This window comes from Denticeps clupeoides, chromosome 6 (assembly GCF_900700375.1).
Source record: "Denticeps clupeoides chromosome 6, fDenClu1.1, whole genome shotgun sequence".
In the NCBI taxonomy this organism is placed as follows: domain Eukaryota; kingdom Metazoa; phylum Chordata; class Actinopteri; order Clupeiformes; family Denticipitidae; genus Denticeps; species Denticeps clupeoides.
In genome coordinates this window covers 11,773,450-11,792,216 of record NC_041712.1, presented here as the reverse complement: position 1 = coordinate 11,792,216, position 18,767 = coordinate 11,773,450, and the positions used below count along the sequence as shown (strand labels likewise).

Here is an 18,767-nt window from a genome sequence, read left to right as displayed (position 1 = left end):
TTAAATGTTCATGTCATTAACGGAGACAGCTATCATGGAATAACTGAATTGGCAATAAATGTATCAGATCCGGAAGACCATGATCATGAAGATCATGGAGACTCTGTACCACCTCACTGCAGTACCACAAGGTGGTCCTAAGGAGAATAATGTAGTGGATGTTTAAAAGAAATGTGTGGATAGGATCAAATTGTGTTACATGTTAAAACAGCCACTTGTTATCTTAAAGAGTTTAAAGATATAAAAATCAATTGCGCTGAAGAAGAATAGATTTCCAGATATCTGGAAATACAAATTTTTACTTGTAACAATGATGTTTTGAATGACTTTACCATTTTGATGACTAAGAATATAGTTTTGTATATATACTATTATAACTATATCTAAAATCAATTACAGATAGGAGTAAGGTTTCTTTGTATGTTAAAACTGCTTGCATACATGCCAGACCCAAGGCACAGTGCCTTCATCACTTTCCACCAATAAGTTAGTACTACTTTACACTTACAGTCACTCTCTTTGAGCAAGTAAATTGTCATTTTTGCAAGTTTGACATAGAGAATGTGCTACATTAAAAACATAAATATGAACCCATGAGCAAAAGCTAGTGATTGAACTCACATTGGTGAGTTTCAGTAAGAATAATGGGAAACTTTTTTCATCCCCAAGATATAGATAATTAGCAAGCAGTGCTTTATTGTATTTATCAGTTTATTTCTGTACATCCTACATGATGTTATCTTAGTGAACACTCCCCATCTCATTGATAGCACCACAGAAATCTGGTCGTCAATTTTTCTTTTTTTCTTTTCTTGTGGTTTATATATATATATATTAGTGGTGGGCCGTTATTGGCGTTAATGTGAGACTCTAATCGGGCGATAAAAGAAATATCGCCGTTAATCTATTCACAAAGTTGGGTTGGGAGCTGGGTCTATACTACGCAAGCTATGATGACTTTCACCTTGATATTTTAGTGCGGATGTATACCTAGTCAAATTGCAATGTAGGGGGCGAGAACGAGTCTTCAATCTGTGAAATTACCACATCAAACGTGACATGGAAACATGGATGCAGCTATGAAGCCACCGGGTTTGCTTCAGGGAAATTTTATTTTTAAGAAGCTTCCCATTGGAAACCTTGACAAGACTAAGGTTGTTTGCACCTTGTGCAAAGCGGAATTAGTTTACTGTAGGAGTTCTTCCAGTCTCAAGTACCACCTAAACGCAGAATTCAAATGAGCCATTTTAAAATAGATTAATTCCAAGATTACAGTGAGATTAATCTAGATTTAAAAAAATTAATCAATGCCCACCACTAATATATATATATATATATATATATTTGTATTAAATATGATGATCCTGAAATGTTCAGACATGCCTACATTAAACTTGTGTTTTAAATTGTAATATTTGCCAGCCCCTGATATATTTTGCCACTAGTCTATTTGATTTAGACATTCTTTTACATTCTTTTCGTTGTTTTTATTGTCAATATCACATCACAGGAAGGTGGAGCTACCAGTTGACAATTTTTCTACACATCAAGCACCAACCAGCACAACACACTGTTGTACTGAGACAGGTTAAACTCACTGAAAAATGTTAGTGTGTGTGAGAGTCTCTGTTAACTTGTTTACATGTGATGTTGCTCATTGTCGGTTTTTGGCGACTTCATTGTTTCAAGGCCTGGGCAACGGTCTCGTAGAAGCTCATCAACTTGGCCTTCATGTCCTCCACGTAGGGGCTGATACGGGCATGGAGGTCCTCAGCATGGGGTGCCACACGCTCCTTCACATGCTCCACTGCCTTCACCAGGTGCTCCTTGTACTCCTCAGCATAGGGGGAAGCCATGGTCTTGAGTTCCTCCAGCTGGTGGGTCAGCTTGCCGCGCACAGCCTCCACCATGGGCACCAGCTTGGTCTTGGTCTCCTCCACGTTGGCCTGCACTTTGGCCTGCATCTCCTCCAGGAGGGGCTGGACCTTGGCACGCAGGTTGTCCAGCTCCATACGCTTGTTCTCAATGTACTCCTGGAAGATGGGCTCCAGCTTGCTGCGGTACTCTTCCACTTGCTGCTGGATAGCCTGCTGCAGCTGGGCGCGGTGGGGCTCCAGCTTGGCATGCAGATCTTCTACGTCAGCCATGACACGTTCACGCAGAGCATGGGTGGAGGTCTGAAACTGGTTGGTGAAGGCCTCTCCATAGGGTGACAGGGTGTGAGAGGCAGTCTCTGCATAGGCCTGGAGTTTGTCCATGCTCTCAGACAGCTTTAGCCTGAGCGAGGAGAACCATGATTGTAGAACTGTATAGAAGGTGCATGTTTAATTGTACACAACCATTCTGATCATAACCCAAAGAAGACTACTTACTTGTAGTGTTCATAGTCAGTTCCTTCCAGGTGGTCCAGAGCCTGCTGGGCAGAGTCCTTGACCTGGTTCAGGTAAACCATGGCAGCATCCCTATAGTGCTCCAGCTGAGAGGCAGCATCAGCCTGCATGAAGCTGGCCTGGGAGCCTTGGGAGAAACACAATAGGACAGTTAGGCCAAAAACATCTTGATGAGTTTTACTTTCATTCATATGACCATGACAGGGTACTAACCAACGGCCAAGAGAACGGTCAGTGCAAGGGCAACGAATTTCATGGTGAATCTCTGCTCGGAAGAAAGTAAAGAACATCTTCAAATAAGCAGTGCATTTTATGATATTCCAGGCTAATCACAAAAGAAGAAGCATTTTGCTAGAACATAATCAGACTAACCCTAAATTTTATTATAATTTTCCTGGTTCTGACTACTAGTTACGTCTCATCTGTTCTACTATCCTTATTTTTAATCTGGAGCCTGAAGATAAAAAAAAATCTTTATAATTCTCTTTCCTTTCTCCATTTCTGCTTCTCACACAGTTCCTGTTAGGCGAGTAGCTCAGAGGTGCTCTTACCTGTGAGTGTTGCTCGAGGAGAATGAGGCTGAGACAAAGACACCTTCACCTTTTATAGTCGCCTCAGTGGGTGTGTGCGTGTGTGTGTGGAGCTGGACCTCAGACCCCTGATGCTGAAGAGTGATGTTCAAAGGTTAGAAGCTGACAGAGAGAGATTATCAGTAAATGTAACACGACAGTGCTTACTTTCTTCCTCCTGCATGCACGCACACCATTGATAAATTCTGTTGAATGCTTACTGCAAATTTACTTTACTTATAGTAAACCTTAAAGGACAAATTTACACAAATCTCAAAAGACTTCTTAACAACAATGTCTGGCAGTAATTTATAAGATAATTTCACGAAATAAGGTTTTCTGAAAACTATGTAGCTTTCAAGGTATTCAAGCCATAGAATTATTTAATTGATTGTCGCATATCAGAAAATCAATTATGTATATTCTTCCATATTTAAATTATATATAATGCATGCTTTCTGTAGTAAAATTTTTTTCTGTTTTTATCTGACATGTCATTAACCTTTAGCACTGTGTGTTTGGTTTGGGATAATTTTGTTCTGTTCTAGAGAGGGGGTCTATCAGTGCTGATACAGAGAAATCTGGACAGTACGGAGCTGCGTGAATGAACTAGCTAATTAGAATCGCTGACACACAGGGCAGAGACAGATGCAATCATCTTAAGAGTAAAGACCAGTGATGTCACAGTCACAGTCACTATTCCTCCTGCCTCACAAGTTATCTCTCTCAGCAACGTGTTGCAAACTTCGTCCTGTTTGTTGGAAATTCTATAGGCATACATGCAGTTCTCCTGAACTGTAGCCTCTTGGAGAGTTGAACTGACATACAATTTCCTTTTTTTTATTTTACCCTACAAAAACCATATTTATCTAACCACCACGGCAAAGAAGAAGATCATAATAACTAAAATGCAATAATTGCAATCATTTTGATCTTCAGTTAATTAAAACATTCTCTTCATTTCTAACAAAAATATATTTTAAGGTATCCATTGATTTGAATTCATTAAAAGTAATGAATTGTTCACATATAAAACATAATATCATAAGATTTTATGTACATAAAAATCCATATTATTATTATTAATTTTAATTATTATCATGATAGATGTACATAAGCGCTGCAATGAAACATTTGACTGGAGTCCAATAATCCAGATGTGACAAATAACTCATGTTACATAATAATCATGTCTTCTGACTTGCAGTATGTATAGCTGAACCACTATGGTAACCTAAAATAAACCTAAATGGTCCAATACAGCCACTGTGGTCTGAGTGTCTGAATTAAACTTTCTTTGATTTGCTTTTTTATGTTGTTCAGTCTTTTTTGTTATGATATCTCTCTGAGACAGTATTATCGCTGATACAGTTACCTAGGTAACGTCATCATCATGAAATCCATGACATGATTATCTAAGTGAAGATTATGATATACCAGGGCAGGTTTGTGCAAGACCTGTCTGCCAAATGGAGTTTTGTGTAAACCTAACCAAGGCTCTTCTTTAGTAATATAAACTAATTATTCTTGGGTAAAAGATGAGGAACCCTAGCTGCTTCTATATGAATCTTGTAGGATTACAGACATTTAGTTCACCCACCTTTGGGAGACAAATTAAACCTAAAATTAGATTAAGATTGATTTGAATGTATCTCATTATTCTTCACATGTTCACAGATTAAATGAATTGGCAAATGCCAGAAATGTAAACATAGCACTGTTGTTTGTTGAGTTTGTAACAGGATCTTCTAAAAGGCCATTAATCCCCCGATAACCATTGCACAGAGTTGATCTAGTCTCAAGATTCCTTTTTCATCTGAGAAATGAAAGGGGACTTGAGAATTCAGGGACTGTATGACTACATTGGCTCGCTATAGTGAACCCAATGGGAGAAGCTGAAGGAAGACGATGGCTTGGTCCTAAGCCCGGTCATTACACCTCACAGCACTCTGCTGGCCTCTACATATGTGCACGTGTTACTACAGGGTGAGATTTATCAACACTCACCCTTAAAAATCTGATTCCTACACTACATTATGTAGTGTTTAAGGAATGTCATTTCTCATTATAAAAGAAGACTTTTACATGGAAAGAGAGAACTGAAACAGATTGACCATAAGACTTTTTATAAGCATTGAACTGAGCCGGACTCCTCAAAGGACTTAAATATGGTTTTAGCTGAATGGCAAAGACATGATTCTGGCATTTACATAAATTACTCTCTGACATTATAACCCGGCCACTGGGGACGCACGTGTTCGTGTGTTTCTTGGTTAATAAGGATGGTTGCATCAGGAAAACTTTAGCCATGTCTCTGTGCATACAGCCAGACCAGCTGTCCCCTTACTGGAGACAACAACAGTCTGACTCATTGTCACAAAGGTCACAATTTTTCAAAAGAATCATTAGCATTACTCAGCAGTAAGGCCACAAATGCTGCTTAATGAAGGCTTCAACGAGTGTTTATTTGTAACGAATATGTGAGTTTTTTCTTTTACATATCAGTGGAACTGACAGTCACAGGTCTTTTTGTGGAATGTCTAGAAGACAATTCCCATGGACGCTTCGCCCACTTACGGACAACCTTACTGAACACTGCACGGCTACACACCCAATCTTATACAAGCGTATCCTGTATTTACACCTTATTTACACACACACACGCATGCACACACAGGGTAATGCAGAGACGAGTGGGAGAAGAAGAAGGAGGGGAAAAAGAAAAAAAAAAAAAAAAAAAAAAAGAGCACATTTAGAGCATAAAACACCATAGCTCTCAATGTGATGCTCAATAAAAGATTGATCCGATTGGCGCTAAAGGCCACAAACACATTCTGTGGCCACCGATGTTTGATGTCCAGCATTAAAAAATGTCGCGAGTAGCATCGCCTTGGTCCTACAGGGAAAGGAGATGAACAAAAACCTCAACTGCACAAGACAAACAAGAGCGTTGGCCTGACAGCGGAGAGACAGGAAGCAGACTACATCAGACAGAGATAGTCGCAATTTACCATTAGCGTTAGCTAGATCAGTGAGGGGAGCAAGGAAGAGGGACAGTCAAGGCGTGTTCGTGCTGTGGTCCTTCAAGGAGTGATCTTGAGTGCTGATTCGACTGGGCGAAGGCACAGAGAGGCTCTGGCAGAGGAGATGCTACGGTCGGGTGCTGATCCTTCCGTAAAAACGTGCCTCTGTGCTAATCATGACTATGCTGTGCCATGCTATGCTACGCTATCGTCAGTAGAGGACTTGTAATATTTTATTACAAACTCATACTGGGACGTCTGAAGGTTGTTCAGTGCTTTGTGCCGCTGCTGTGCTGAACTGTGTGGAGTGAACATATAGTACGTGCCGCGCTCTCTCCCTCAATTTTGAACAAAAAGGTTGCATTTTTCCCCTTTCTTTGAACATTTATTATCCACTAATGGTATTTCTCTACATACATGCCTACACATCTCCCTATCTCCGGTTACACCCCACCACTTCCTTGTTATTACTGGAGACACGGCCCTGAGCTGCACCACAGCCCTCAGACCAGGGACGCCCGCCTCTCCTGGGGCGTCTCCTCCAGCAGCTGCAGCAGCAGCTCATTCAGGGGCGCGGCAATGGTGTTGTAGCCACCGGCAGTCAGATGGAGGTAGTCAAACATGTCCCTTGGGGATACGGTGCCATCAGAGTGGACGAAGCTGCTCCCCACATCCAGGAACTGAACGGGGCAGACCCGGGGAAGCCAGGAACGCAGGAAACCGTTCACAGCAGCGTTCTTCTCCCTCAGAGGGTTGGGCCGCTCACCCCTTGGCAACAGACCCTGAATGGTGCAGAGTTCATACACTGGTTTAAAAAAAAAAAAAAAAAAGGATCCACCACAACATTTGGCTGATTTCATATTGAGTAGCAAATATACCAAATGGTACCTGGCACGGACCTCTACTGACAATCAAAGTTTGGATAGATTTCTACCAAATGGAAGCCATTGTCACTGTAGTTCGCAGATACTCACCAGGATGATTATTTTGGACTTAGGAAGACGATTATGCAGAACCTCGGCAATGGCCACAATTCCTCCAGCAACCTGCTCGGCTGTGTGCACATGGTTATTCGTTCCTACCCAGACCACCACCACCTGAGAGAGAGAGAGAGTCCTTTTCTATAAAGACAACTATTGTTCATAGTATACTGCTTCTGAAGTAGTTTGGAGAAATGCGATTTCTATGCAGATACAAGCTTTAAGTATTAATTCCTTGATCCAGCCACCAACTGAAAATGTTTTTGTCATTGCGATACACAGCACAGCACATGGTGCACAAAATAAAATGTGTCCACTGCATTTAACACATCACCCTTTTCTGAGCAGTGGGCAGCCATGACAGGCGCCCGGGGAGCAGAGTGTGGGGACGGTGCTTTGCTCAGTGGCGGTACCTTGGCAGGTCGGGATTCAAACCTGCAAACTTGCGGTTACGAGTCCGCTTCCTTACCCGCTAGGTCCCCCACCTTACTATTCATGTACTTTGTTAAATTAATTTCTAACAGCTTAATCGCTCTCACTTACCCGAGGTCTGATATTCTCCAACTCTCCGTTCTGAAGCCTCCACAGAACGTTGCAGGTCGTGTCTCCCCCAATTCCAAAGTTCAAAGCATGGAGAGGAGAGAAGAGCTCACGCCACACCTGCAACAACCAGCAAATGGCATGATTCATGCTCCACTAAACCAAATGCAGTATGCATTGCAATGCAATAAAACACACGGAATATATTACTTGACGGGTCTGGGACTGTTTGGGATTTGTTGCAATAAAAGAGCATGTCTGTTTCTTTTATGACCATCAAACACCTACCTCATGCTGCTGCATGAGCTGAATCATGGAATCTCCAATAAAAAGCACATCAGGCTCAGCATCCTTGCACTCCTGCACAAATCGTGCATGCTGGAACACACCCATTTACAGACAAATCAGCAACTAGCACACATTAGAAATTTAAACAAACACATCGATACAACAGACACAGCAATAAATTGCATAAAATGTGTGTGAGAATGATCAACAACGATCAATAGTAACATAAATGCACCTGGGACATCCAACGCCCGTCTCCCTGGACATCCTGGACAGGCGCAGGAATGGCAGCTGGGTTTTCCTCACCACTCATCCTACACACACACACACATTACAGTGTATTCGGAAAGTGACTGGTCTCTACAGGCAACGTGAATGGCGCAAGGTCTGCAATTACTCTTAATCTTAATGGATTATAACATAATTGCATCACATCCTCGCTGGTCGAGGTCTGCGTGTTTTCGTTTGGACTTTTGCTGTCTCGACTAATCGCCTTACGCGGCCGGACGAATCGGATTAGAAGGTGAAGAGAAAGTGCAGGGCGGCTCACGGGCATTGTGATCTCTCCTCTCACTCACACCCTCCCACACCCACACACACCCTCCCACACAAAGGCTCCCGCTGAGGCCGCGGCGATGCAGGGCGCTGGCGCAGCCCGGATGCTGCGCACCTTCTTCATTTCACCCCATCGCGCCGCTACACCTCCGTTTATAACGGGGTGCGAATGGTGCCACAGCGGAGACCAATTTTTTTTCTGCCCCTCTTCTGGTAGCCTACTTACTAGGCGCAGAGGGATGTGGCGTCGCGGTGCTGCGCGGGTCTTCCTCTCCCTCCGTGAAACCCCGGATCGGCCGCCCGGTCGCGGCGAAGCGGCGCGGCCCGTCGGCGGGGTGCGGCGCCTTGTCTCCTGGCGAAAGCGACGCGATTGTCTGGGTCCACCGCCGCGTCCCGCTTTATTCCAGGGCTGCCGCCCCCCCAGACCAGCCACTTCCGCCCCCCCCCGTCCCGGTTACGTCACACATCTGTCGTGCTGCGCAGGGCGCCCCCGTGCGTCAGTACCGCGTCTCAACAGCAACGTTTCTTTCGGAGTACGATATGTTTCAGTCATTTCAAGAGCCAAGCGAATGTTTGATTCGCGAATAGTCCTTTTTATGCAAAGGAATGCAAAATGTATGGTAATGTATGGTCAATATTGATATTCATCAATGTGGTAGTAGCCTAGTGGGTAACACACTCGCCTATGAACCAGAAGACCCAGGTTCAAATCCCGCTTACTACCATTGTGTCCCTGAGCAAGACACTTAACCCTAAGTTGCTCCAGGGGGGGACTGTCCCTGTAGCTACTGATTGTAAGTCGCTCTGGTTAAGGGCGTCTGATAAATGCGGTAAATGTAAATGTTATCAGAAACCGATAATTATTGTGTTCGTGCTGATGGCCCTCATTATTTCAGATTGTCCATGATGCATCACAAAAGTTCCAAAATGATATTTATTTTACAATATTGTGTCATTGTTGATATGGGGTGAGGCAGAACTATCATTTCTGATTGCCTGGATACCTTTTACTCTATATACAGTAAATGACACAATGACACCACCATTCAACAGTTTAGGGTAATTTACAAATGTTCCTGTTTTTGAAACAATTTTTCGATCCATCAAATGGGTCAAAACTGCAGCCCAAACATGGTTCATGTTTTAAATGACTCTGTTATCTGGACATCTCTGTTGATTATAGAATGGGCAAAGTTGTCCCAATTAAAAAGACAGGAGAGGTCTGTAATTATTATCATACTTCAAATGTGAGAGACAAAATATAAAACAATCCAAGAAATCACATTGGTTTTTAAATCATTTTCTGTGAAATGGTGAAGAAAATAAGCATTTGGTCAATAGCAAAGGTTCACCTCAAAACTCTTGATTGCACAGACTGTAACTGGTATTTCAGCCCATTCTTCCATGCAAATCTTCTCAATAGCTGTGATGTTTTGCGGCTGTCACCGGGCAGATATTTTTAATTGGACTGAGGTCTGGAGACCTCACTCCAGAACCTTGTAATGCTTTTTACATAGCCACTCCTTCATTGCCCAGTTGGACATGTTTCATCATCAATGCTCTCACTGATGGAAGGAGGTTTTAGCCCAAAATCTCACGATCCATGGTCACTGTTAATCCTTTCCTTAATATGGATCAGTCGTCCAGTCCCCTTTGCAGAAAAGCAGCCCCAAAGCATAATATTTCCACCCCCATGCTTCACAGTGGGTTTGGTGTTCTTGGGATGCAACTTAGCATTCTTCCTCCTCCAAACAGAAGTTCTATTTTGGTCTCACATGACATTCTCCCAACCCTCATCTGGATCATCCAGATGGTCTCTGGCAAACTTTAGACGGGCCTGGGCACATAAGCACGGGGATGTTTTGAGTGCTGCAGGATTTTAATCCAAGATGATATGGGGAATTACTAATACTGACCTTTGTTACTGTGGTCCCAGCTCCCTCTGGGAGTTCTGGGCTGTTTCCTCTCACGAGGGGAGATCCCAGTTTGAGGGAGATTGTCAGTGATTTTATTTTCTAATAATTCCTCCAACAGTTGATCTCTTCTCACCAAGCTGCTTGCTTGTTGTTGATTGGCTCGTCCCAGTCTTGTGCAGGTGTACAATCCTGTCCCTGGTGTCTTTAGACAGCTGTCTGGTCTTGGCCATGGAGGAGGTTGGATTCTGACTGTTTGAAGGTGTGGACAGAAGTCTTTCATACAGATAACGAGTTTAAACAGGTGCCATTATTACAGGTAATGCGTGAAGTAGAGAAGAGCTTGTTTGTAGATGCTGAATACTTATTTAGCACCTGCTGGTTTGAATCCCAAGCTGGCAAGGTAACACTGAGCAAAGGACCGTCCCCACACACTTCTCCCCAGTCGCCTGTCATGGCAGCCCACTGCTCACCAAGGTGATGGGTAAAAATCAGAGGACCCATTTCGTTGTGTCACCGTGTGCTGTGCTTGTTATGCTTCACAATGACAATCACTTCACTTTTAATAAGTTCTTTAAAAATCATACAATGGGATTTCCTGGCCTTTCTGCCTCTCACAGTTGGCGTTTTTCTATGATGAAAATTACTGACCTCTCATCTTTTTAAGTGGGACAAAGTGCAAAATACCTTTTTGTCCCACTGTATGCATATGTGTAGAGAAGAACATCATCAACAGCAATAAGTCTTGAGTTTCAATGGAATGCTGTGAGCTTCATTGATAATTGAAAAATAATCGGAAAACCCTTTTTCAATTATCTTAGTAAAGCTGTAAACAGTTGCACTGATTAAAGAAGCAATAAAAATGGCCAAATTCACACAAATTAATTTACAGTATCTAATGCTTCATGTTGGTTTTCAAACTTATTTTACAATTTAAATTTTACAATTTCGTGTTTTTCCCCCACATGTACATTTCTAAATGACTCTTAACTTTTGCTCTGTAGTGTATATTCTGAGAAGGAATAATTCATTTAGATGGCAAACGAGATTGATCATATTTTAATATCGATTTCAGAATTGTCACTGAACAAGAAAATTACCCATTTATGGCAGTGCATAGTCCTCGTCACGACCTTTAACCTTGTAGTCTTTTGCAGGAAATGTAAAGTTTAAATCATGTATATAGGATAGTGGTGGCCCATAATAAGAAGGTTGCCGGTTTGAATCCCGATCCGCCAAGGGGCCACTGACGTGACACTGAGCAAAGCACCGTCCCCACACACTGCTCCCCGGGCGCCGGTCATGGCTGCCCACTGCTCACCAAGGGTGAAGGGTTATAATCAGAGGACACATTTCACTGTCTGCACTGTGTGCTGCTCTGCTGTGTATCACAACGACAATCACTTCACTTTGACTTTATGAGGCCCTGGTGTTAACAGTATTTGCCACGTGATCAGACTATTTCGCATCTGTACAGTTAATGACCCCCTTATTGCCTCACGTCAGTGTGACTAAAATTGTATTTATTATTCACTTTAATGGATGGATTTTGGATGGACATGTTTCGTCCTCATAATGTCACATTTAATTCGTACAATTTGGAACACTCGTGCTCTTTTGCTGTAGTTGTGTCTTTCAGCCATGATTTGAATTCGAGTCCCGACATGCAAGGGGGGGCCGGTCGTTCCTCCGCCTACGACTGCGTCCCCTCATCTGCGTCCCTTTTTGTCTTTTTCGTCTCGGGAGTCGCCGGACGGCAGAAAGTGGAACGTCGCGACCCGCTTGGCAGGCGGCACCAGGTTAACCGAGGCCGAGTCGCGTCCGTGGGGGTTTTCGCGAGTGGGAAATGGAGCTGCGCTACCTGCTCGCCATGCTGCCCGCGCTGTGGTCAGGTGAGTTCCAGCGACGGCGACACTACCTGCGACCTGCGACACTACTACTGTTTATACTAACGCGGACAGTAGTAGCAGGAATAACAATAATAATAATTACAACAATACATCCCGTCAACAAGATCCAGACGATCCCACACACGGTTATTCTGAGCGTCGTGTTGTGGCTGCGTCGGTAATGTAGTATGAGAGAGTGATACACAGCAGCACAGCACACGGTGCACACAGTGAAATTTGTCCTCTGCATTTAAGCCATCACCCTGAGTGAGCAGTGGGCAGCCACGACAGGCGCCCGGGGAGCAGTGTGTGGGGACGGTGCTTTGCTCAGTGGCCCGATACTCATTCCTGGGAGTGTTGGGGCCTGTTTGGAATGTCAGGAGTGTGTTTGTGTGTGTTGGTATTGCACCAGTGTTTCCTGGTCGGACACCTTAGATCAGACACCCTTAATGAGAGCATTACAGTGAGTAGTGACAGGGACAGTCAGTTAAGGGTCTTGCTCAGGGACATTGTGGTCTTGTGGTTCACAGGCGAGTGTGTTACCCACCAGCATACTTTCACTTCACTTTTCCATACTGGGATGGTGACTAAAATATAGTTAAATGGGGCCTATAGTAGTGAAAGGTTCATTTTTTATTCTATATGAATGAGTCATTAATTGCTGAATGTCTGTTCTCTCAGTTAAATGCTTTTATTTGATGTATGTAGTAAAACCATGGACCTGAGATGTTTGGATACTAAATATTAGCCTCTGCATTAAAAAATCTAATTTAATTTAAGTTTTGTGGGGGATTGTGGGTTTTTATTATTATTTTTTAGACTGGTCCAGTAACTGTTTGAAAGTGAAGTGATTGTCATTGTGAAACAATGCAGCACAGCACACGGTGACACAACGAAATGTGTCCTTTGCTTTTAACATCACCCTTAGTGAGCAGTGGGCAGCCATGATGGTGTGTGGGGACGGTGCTTTGCTCAGTGGCAACTTCCCCACTGGCAACCTTCCGATTACGGGTTTGCTTCCATACCCGCTAGGCCACCGCTGCCCCATGTTTGGTGGTGAGCTTGGCTCACTTTTTTTTTTCTTTTTGCTTGTAGAGGAAGAGGAAAAAAGTGTTTTCCTGATGATGGGTCCAGCTTTAGCAAGGTAGAGATCATATTGTAAGAGATGCATTTAATTTCTTCCCATATTAATGAGGCAGGAGATACAGTCATTATGTCAGCTTGTATGGATGTGAACTCAAGTTCCGATTTCTGTTTTAAAATCAGGATAAATTCAAATTCATATAAACATGCATTACGTGAACAACTGATGCTTTCTTGTCTAAACCTAAATAAGATAAAAGTTTGTCTGATTTACCTGGAAGTTAGTGCTGCATGATTAATCTAATCGCAATCGTAATCCCAATGTCAGTCTGTGAGATTACATGAACGCAAAAAGCTGCGATTTAAATGATTAGTACATGGATTGAATCGGCAACATATCACTCATTCTCTCAAAGTTTGCGAGCTGACTGAAGTCTCACTTCAGTCGAATGTGACGTGTTTGGTCACATGACTTTCGATTCGGTTCAATGGAGAACTCAGATTCGTGACTGGGTAGACGCTGCATTACGAGCTGCATCGTACATCAACGTCGCCACCATATTGCGATAGGCTCTGCTGTGGAGTGAAGCATATACATGTATATGGAGAGAATATACAATATACATGTATATTGTGCTGCTTGGGGCTGTACAAACCGCTGTACGCTTCAAACCAGATCCCGGCGATTACATTTCATAGGTAAGGCTGGACAATTGTTTTGAATATATTTGGCCATTCTAAAATCCCTTTTTCTAAGTCTTAACCTTAGCTAAGCTAGGCTAAGAAAGAGAAGCTATGCATTCCTGTGTTCAAGTCAGCCTCCAAACAACGTTTTGGCTAAACGTAGGCATTAACTATTTAGACTGTTCTTAGCTGTTTAGTTAACTTTTCTCAAACTTTGAAGGTTTCCTAAAGAAATTCACCTCAGTTTACAAATATTAACCTTAGCTAAGCTAGCCAAGCTATGCATCCCTGTGTTCAAGTCAGCCTCCAAACAACGTTTTGGTTAAACGTAAGAACACGGGATTTTATAATTGCCAATTATAATCAAAACAGTTGTTTAGCCTTACCAGGGTTTGTCGTTTGACAGTAATGTAAAGAGTTTTTTGTGATTATTTAATTTTGTAGAATATTGTATTTTGAAAGCACTGGGCATTTCAAGTTGTTATAAGTAGTTTTGTCATGATCCGGACCGGCAGGGGTTACTCCGGATCCGGAGTCCGGACCGGAGTTTCATGTTCGTCTTGTGCAATGTTCCCTGATCGTGTTCACCTGGTGTATATTTATGTAATTGTATAAAACTATCCTGTTCATGTCTGTTCGCCGTCGGGTCATTTGCGTGTTGATGTTCCCTTGTCTCGTGTAGTCTGTATTAAACCCTTGTCCTGTGAAATCGTGCGAATGCGTCCTCCTTCATGCCATGTCCAGCCCATCCGTGACAGAATGACCTGACCATGTGGACGCAGCCGATCTACGCCCCGCTGAGATCCAGGGAGCCGTGGATGGTCGGGAGGACGTCTGCCCCACAGATCCACGTTCAAGGTTCCATGTGTGGACGTCCCCCGACGCCGCCATCTCGTCCGGATTCCAGTGACGCACCTCCGGTAATCGGCAGTTCCCCGGCATGATCCATGTCATGTTTTTAATCACGTCCCCAAGCGTGACAGACTCTCGGCGGCCTACGAAAGCTACCGTGGGGTCGAGAGGACCTGTCACGCGGTCCATGTTCCCCCTGGCGATTCCGGAGGCGGGGGAGTACCGACGAATCCGTGCGACCGGACCTCGATGGCCTACGAAAGCTACCGTGGGGTCGAGGAGACCGGTCGCGCAGTTCAGATGCTCCCGGCGTTAACCGAGACGAGGGAGGCGGCGAACTTCCCAGCGGGGCGTGCCGGAGACTGACTGGAGTGACGGTGCCTGCGGACGGCGGACAGGACGCCGGTCCCCCATGGACGAGCCGTGCTTTGGCCCGGGCCTGACGCCGCCGGTGCAGGACAGCCGCCACTCGTCCTTATGGACTTCTCCCCCCTTTCATGGACCGTTTTGTGGGCACTCCCAGATGGTTGTGCCTTTGAGGGGGGAGTAATGTCATGATCCGGACCGGCAGGGGTTACTCCGGATCCGGAGTCCGGACTGGAGTTTCATGTTTGTCCTGTGTAATGTTCCCTGATCGTGTTCACCTGGTGTATATTTATATAATTGTATAAAACTATCCTGTTCGTGTCTGTTCGCCGTCGGGTCATTGTGCGTGTTCATGTTCCCTTGTCTCGTGTATTTTATATTAAACCCCTGTCCTGTGATCGTGCGAATGCGTCCTCCTTCATGCCATGTCCAGCCCACCCGTGACAAGTTTGTATGTTTCACTTTGAAATTAAACATTTCACTATTAGTATTTTGTATGCGACTTTTCATTGATATACAAGCAAGTGTCCTTTATCATATCACAATCGCATATCGTAATATTGATCTCAATAATTGCAATATGTCTTTTTCCCCAAATCATGCAGCCCTAGATATAGCCTTTAGGGGGGTGTATCTTCATGTGAGCAGATGTAATTTCAGATTAAGTGGGTACCATTATTGACATTTGTGTCCCACGGAACAGAAAGCTTTTTATTATGTGAAGGTGCGACAGCAGGAGTATTATTAAGGACCTGAAGACGTTCTTCCCTGTCCACTACAATGTTCCTCACCTGTGCTTCATGCCTGTGGAAACTAATTTCCTTTTTTCCAATGGAAGCCCATGATTCACCAAGCTATACTAAGAAAATTGAAGCTTTTAAAGTGATAGACTTGCATTAATACTTGTTGCTGATAAGGGGCCTACATGTATGCAGATATTCATTAACAACCATTTCCTGCTACCAGTCATTACAATGTTCTAAATGTCTGGACAGGATTCTCGATCACCATTTTTAAATGTCGACATATGTAAACACTAGTGTACATCCCTTCGGGCCTTATGCTAACTTGTGTGTAACATCTTTGTGGTCTGCAGCGCTGCTACAGGTCGGCGCCATAGAGATTGTCACACCCAAGGAGCTGGAGGCTGTTAATGGCACAAGTGTCCGCCTGAAATGCACCTTTAAGTCCACCCACCCCGTGTCTGAGGGCTCTGTCAATGTGTCTTGGAGCTTCAAGCCGCTGCAGCCAGGCCCGGATGAGTCGGTGTGTGTTTTGACCAGTTACGGGATCGAGGGTTTGGATTGCTGTACAGTTGGTAATTTTTTTTTTAAGTGTATGTTCAGAATTTGGAATTAATTATTTCTTATGGAGAAATGAAAAATAACATGGATAATGTACAAGTATGATAGACACACAGAAGACATGTTTTGCCCAATACTGGCATTTTGCATGTGAGCTTTTGTTTCCTTAGGTGTTTCACTATCAGGACGGTCCGTTCCCCCCCACCATAGGCCGTTTTAAGGGCCATGCTGTGTGGTCTGGGGACATTCGCGGAAATGACGCCTCCATCACGCTGAATGATGTACATTTCAGCTTCAACGGTACTTACATCTGTCAGGTACGCAACCCCCCGGACTTCCAGGGCTTCGCTGGAGAAATCAGCCTCAAGGTGGTTCAGACAGGTGAGAACTGCACTGGGGTCAAAACTTTTATCTGCTTTTTTTTTCAAGATGACACCTTGTCAAGATTGTGATGTTTTTATATTTTTTAAAATATGAAATACTGCTGAACATTTGGTTTTCTGTTCCAACCCATTTACATCTATCTCTCAGTAAGCTTGTCTGGACTCGAGATGCTGGGAGCTGTTGTGGGTGGAGCCCTTGGCCTTTTTAACATTGCAATGGCGATCTACATGGTTGTATCGATGTGCAAGAGAAGGAACTGAATTCATTACTTCTCCTGTGTGACTGAGGAGATGCATCAAATCTAAAACCAGACGACATAAACATGTGCTGCACCCAAGCACAGTTTACAGAATTATTTTTTTTAGAAGTAATTTTAAATATTCATATATGAATGCATGTGTGTGTTTTAACTATTTAGATTTTTACATAACTTTTTAATATTTTAACTATAACAGTTATCAATGCACTGGCTGTCTATCTTTATTACAATAATAATTACAATTTGTATGGTCAATCTCATTTTTGCCCCTCCCTCATAGACGTGAGGTTAAAGCTCAGAGCAAAGCAAATCTTCTTTTGTGACCTTCACTGACAAGGCCACTTTGCCATGGCATGTATCTTTATTTTCCCTCAGATATGTCAAATACTGTCTTGGCAGCACACCATCAAAAACCTTTGTAGATAAAGTGGTTGGGTGTACTTGTGTGCCATCATACTACACTGGAACTTTGAGATCTTGTGGCCATGAACACAACCAGATCTTCACATTATGTTCTTCTCTTGAAATCCAGAAATCTTTTCTGTTCTTTCCTTTCTATCCAGTCACGCTAAGACCTTTAAGTATAACATTTATAGCACTCCATACTCAGGCTGTGTTCACCTGTTCAGTGCTGCCTGTCCCATGTCCATACCACCCCACTCCATTTGAGTCGCCTGGTGTTCTATGTGGACATTTTTATTTCATTTCAGTAATCTGTACCCTCTTAAATAATTTTTTAAACTGGCTCATGAGACTTTAATAAAACAATGACTGAATGCATTAAATGGGTTCTGTATAACAGAAATCAGTTTTGATATAAGAATACATATTTGTATATATTTGTACATTCTTTATGTGGGAATGTGTTGATGCTGCGCTGTGTGTGTGTGTGTGTGTGTATGTTTGTGTCAGTCTTATGTTAAAACCGACTGCATTTGACTGCACCCATGCTGTGATTTGTAGACTAGTCTTTTCTTGAATTTTAACTACAGCAATGCTGGGAATTTTTTATGTAGTTCTACTCTGTATTATGTGCTGAGAATTGTTAAGAAATATAGTGCTCATTTTAAATAAATAAATCCCCCCCAAAAAATTAAAAAATTGGTGAAAAGATGTTTGGTTCTGGTTGCCTGTGTGTGTCTGTCTCATGCATGTCGAGGCGTGCGAGAGGTGTTATTGTGCATGGGGAAGCCATCCTGTATTCCTTCTGCCGGGGGGCTTTGGCTGGGTGCAGCACTGTGATTTCTGCAACCGGTCTCATGCCATGTTTTCTTTTCTGTAACTATTTCCTCTATCGCCACCTGGTGGTCACCTGTAACACCTTTTAACAGCTGGAGGGAAGGGGAGCTCAAGGTCTGAAGTTCCATGATGCTTTTTTTGTCTGACCAGCAATACTGAACCTGGATTCGCAGTCAGTCGTATTAGGGTGGGGCCAGTAGGTCTGCAGGTTTGAACTGCAGCTCATATCCACCTCATTAATTAAAGCAGACCCAACATCAATGCTCTGAGCTTCATTGATAATTGAAAAACAATCGGAAAACCCCTTTCAATAATCTTAGTAAAGCTGTAAACAGTTGCACTGATTAAAGAAGCAATAAAATTGGCCAAATTCACACTAGTATCATGTTGGTTTTCAAGTTTTTTTCACAATTTTAACCCATTTCGTGTTGTTTTCCGCACATGTGCAT

The 18,767-nt window shown here is 43.2% G+C and overlaps 3 protein-coding genes across 3 annotated transcripts; 1 reads left to right on the top strand and 2 right to left on the bottom strand.

Moving 5' to 3' along the window:
* Nucleotides 1–1,018: 1,018 nt before the first annotated feature.
* On the bottom strand, nucleotides 1,019–5,259 carry LOC114793055 (apolipoprotein A-I-like). Its single transcript, XM_028984669.1, has 4 exons — nucleotides 2,942–5,259; nucleotides 2,604–2,655; nucleotides 2,373–2,517; nucleotides 1,019–2,277 (listed from the first exon to the last, which is right to left on the bottom strand). Exons 2-4 carry the CDS (start codon nucleotides 2,644–2,646, stop codon nucleotides 1,677–1,679), a joined length of 789 nt encoding a protein of 262 aa, XP_028840502.1. The 5' UTR covers nucleotides 2,647–2,655; nucleotides 2,942–5,259; the 3' UTR covers nucleotides 1,019–1,676.
* A 144-nt stretch (nucleotides 5,260–5,403) lies between these two features.
* Nucleotides 5,404–8,778, bottom strand: pafah1b2 (platelet-activating factor acetylhydrolase 1b, catalytic subunit 2). The gene is made up of 6 exons (XM_028984671.1): nucleotides 8,572–8,778; nucleotides 8,026–8,104; nucleotides 7,791–7,880; nucleotides 7,506–7,622; nucleotides 6,957–7,079; nucleotides 5,404–6,764 (listed from the first exon to the last, which is right to left on the bottom strand). The coding sequence occupies exons 2-6, from the start codon at nucleotides 8,101–8,103 to the stop codon at nucleotides 6,486–6,488; spliced, it is 687 nt and encodes a 228-aa protein (XP_028840504.1). The 5' UTR covers nucleotide 8,104; nucleotides 8,572–8,778; the 3' UTR covers nucleotides 5,404–6,485.
* Nucleotides 8,779–11,934: 3,156 nt separating this feature from the next.
* LOC114793145 (myelin protein zero-like protein 2) lies at nucleotides 11,935–18,190 on the top strand. The gene is made up of 4 exons (XM_028984863.1): nucleotides 11,935–12,150; nucleotides 16,229–16,398; nucleotides 16,607–16,817; nucleotides 16,968–18,190. The coding sequence occupies exons 1-4, from the start codon at nucleotides 12,105–12,107 to the stop codon at nucleotides 17,078–17,080; spliced, it is 540 nt and encodes a 179-aa protein (XP_028840696.1). The 5' UTR covers nucleotides 11,935–12,104; the 3' UTR covers nucleotides 17,081–18,190.
* The last annotated feature ends 577 nt before the right edge of the window (nucleotides 18,191–18,767 follow it).

Coding starts and splice junctions, on each gene's coding strand:
- LOC114793055 (XM_028984669.1), bottom strand. CDS start 2,646: ATGAAATTCGTTGCCCTTGCACTGACCGTTCTCTTGGCCGTTG. Junction 2,518..2,603: donor GACCGTTCTCTTGGCCGTTG/GTTAGTACCCTG, acceptor GTTTCTCCCAAG/GCTCCCAGGCCAGCTTCATG. Junction 2,278..2,372: donor ACTGACTATGAACACTACAA/GTAAGTAGTCTT, acceptor CTCCTCGCTCAG/GCTAAAGCTGTCTGAGAGCA.
- pafah1b2 (XM_028984671.1), bottom strand. CDS start 8,103: ATGAGTGGTGAGGAAAACCCAGCTGCCATTCCTGCGCCTGTCCAGGAT. Junction 7,881..8,025: donor ACGGGCGTTGGATGTCCCAG/GTGCATTTATGT, acceptor GGTGTGTTCCAG/CATGCACGATTTGTGCAGGA. Junction 7,080..7,505: donor TGGAGAATATCAGACCTCGG/GTAAGTGAGAGC, acceptor TCTCTCTCTCAG/GTGGTGGTGGTCTGGGTAGG.
- LOC114793145 (XM_028984863.1), top strand. CDS start 12,105: ATGGAGCTGCGCTACCTGCTCGCCATGCTGCCCGCGCTGTGGTCAG. Junction 16,399..16,606: donor AGCCAGGCCCGGATGAGTCG/GTGTGTGTTTTG, acceptor TTGTTTCCTTAG/GTGTTTCACTATCAGGACGG. Junction 16,818..16,967: donor CCTCAAGGTGGTTCAGACAG/GTGAGAACTGCA, acceptor TCTATCTCTCAG/TAAGCTTGTCTGGACTCGAG.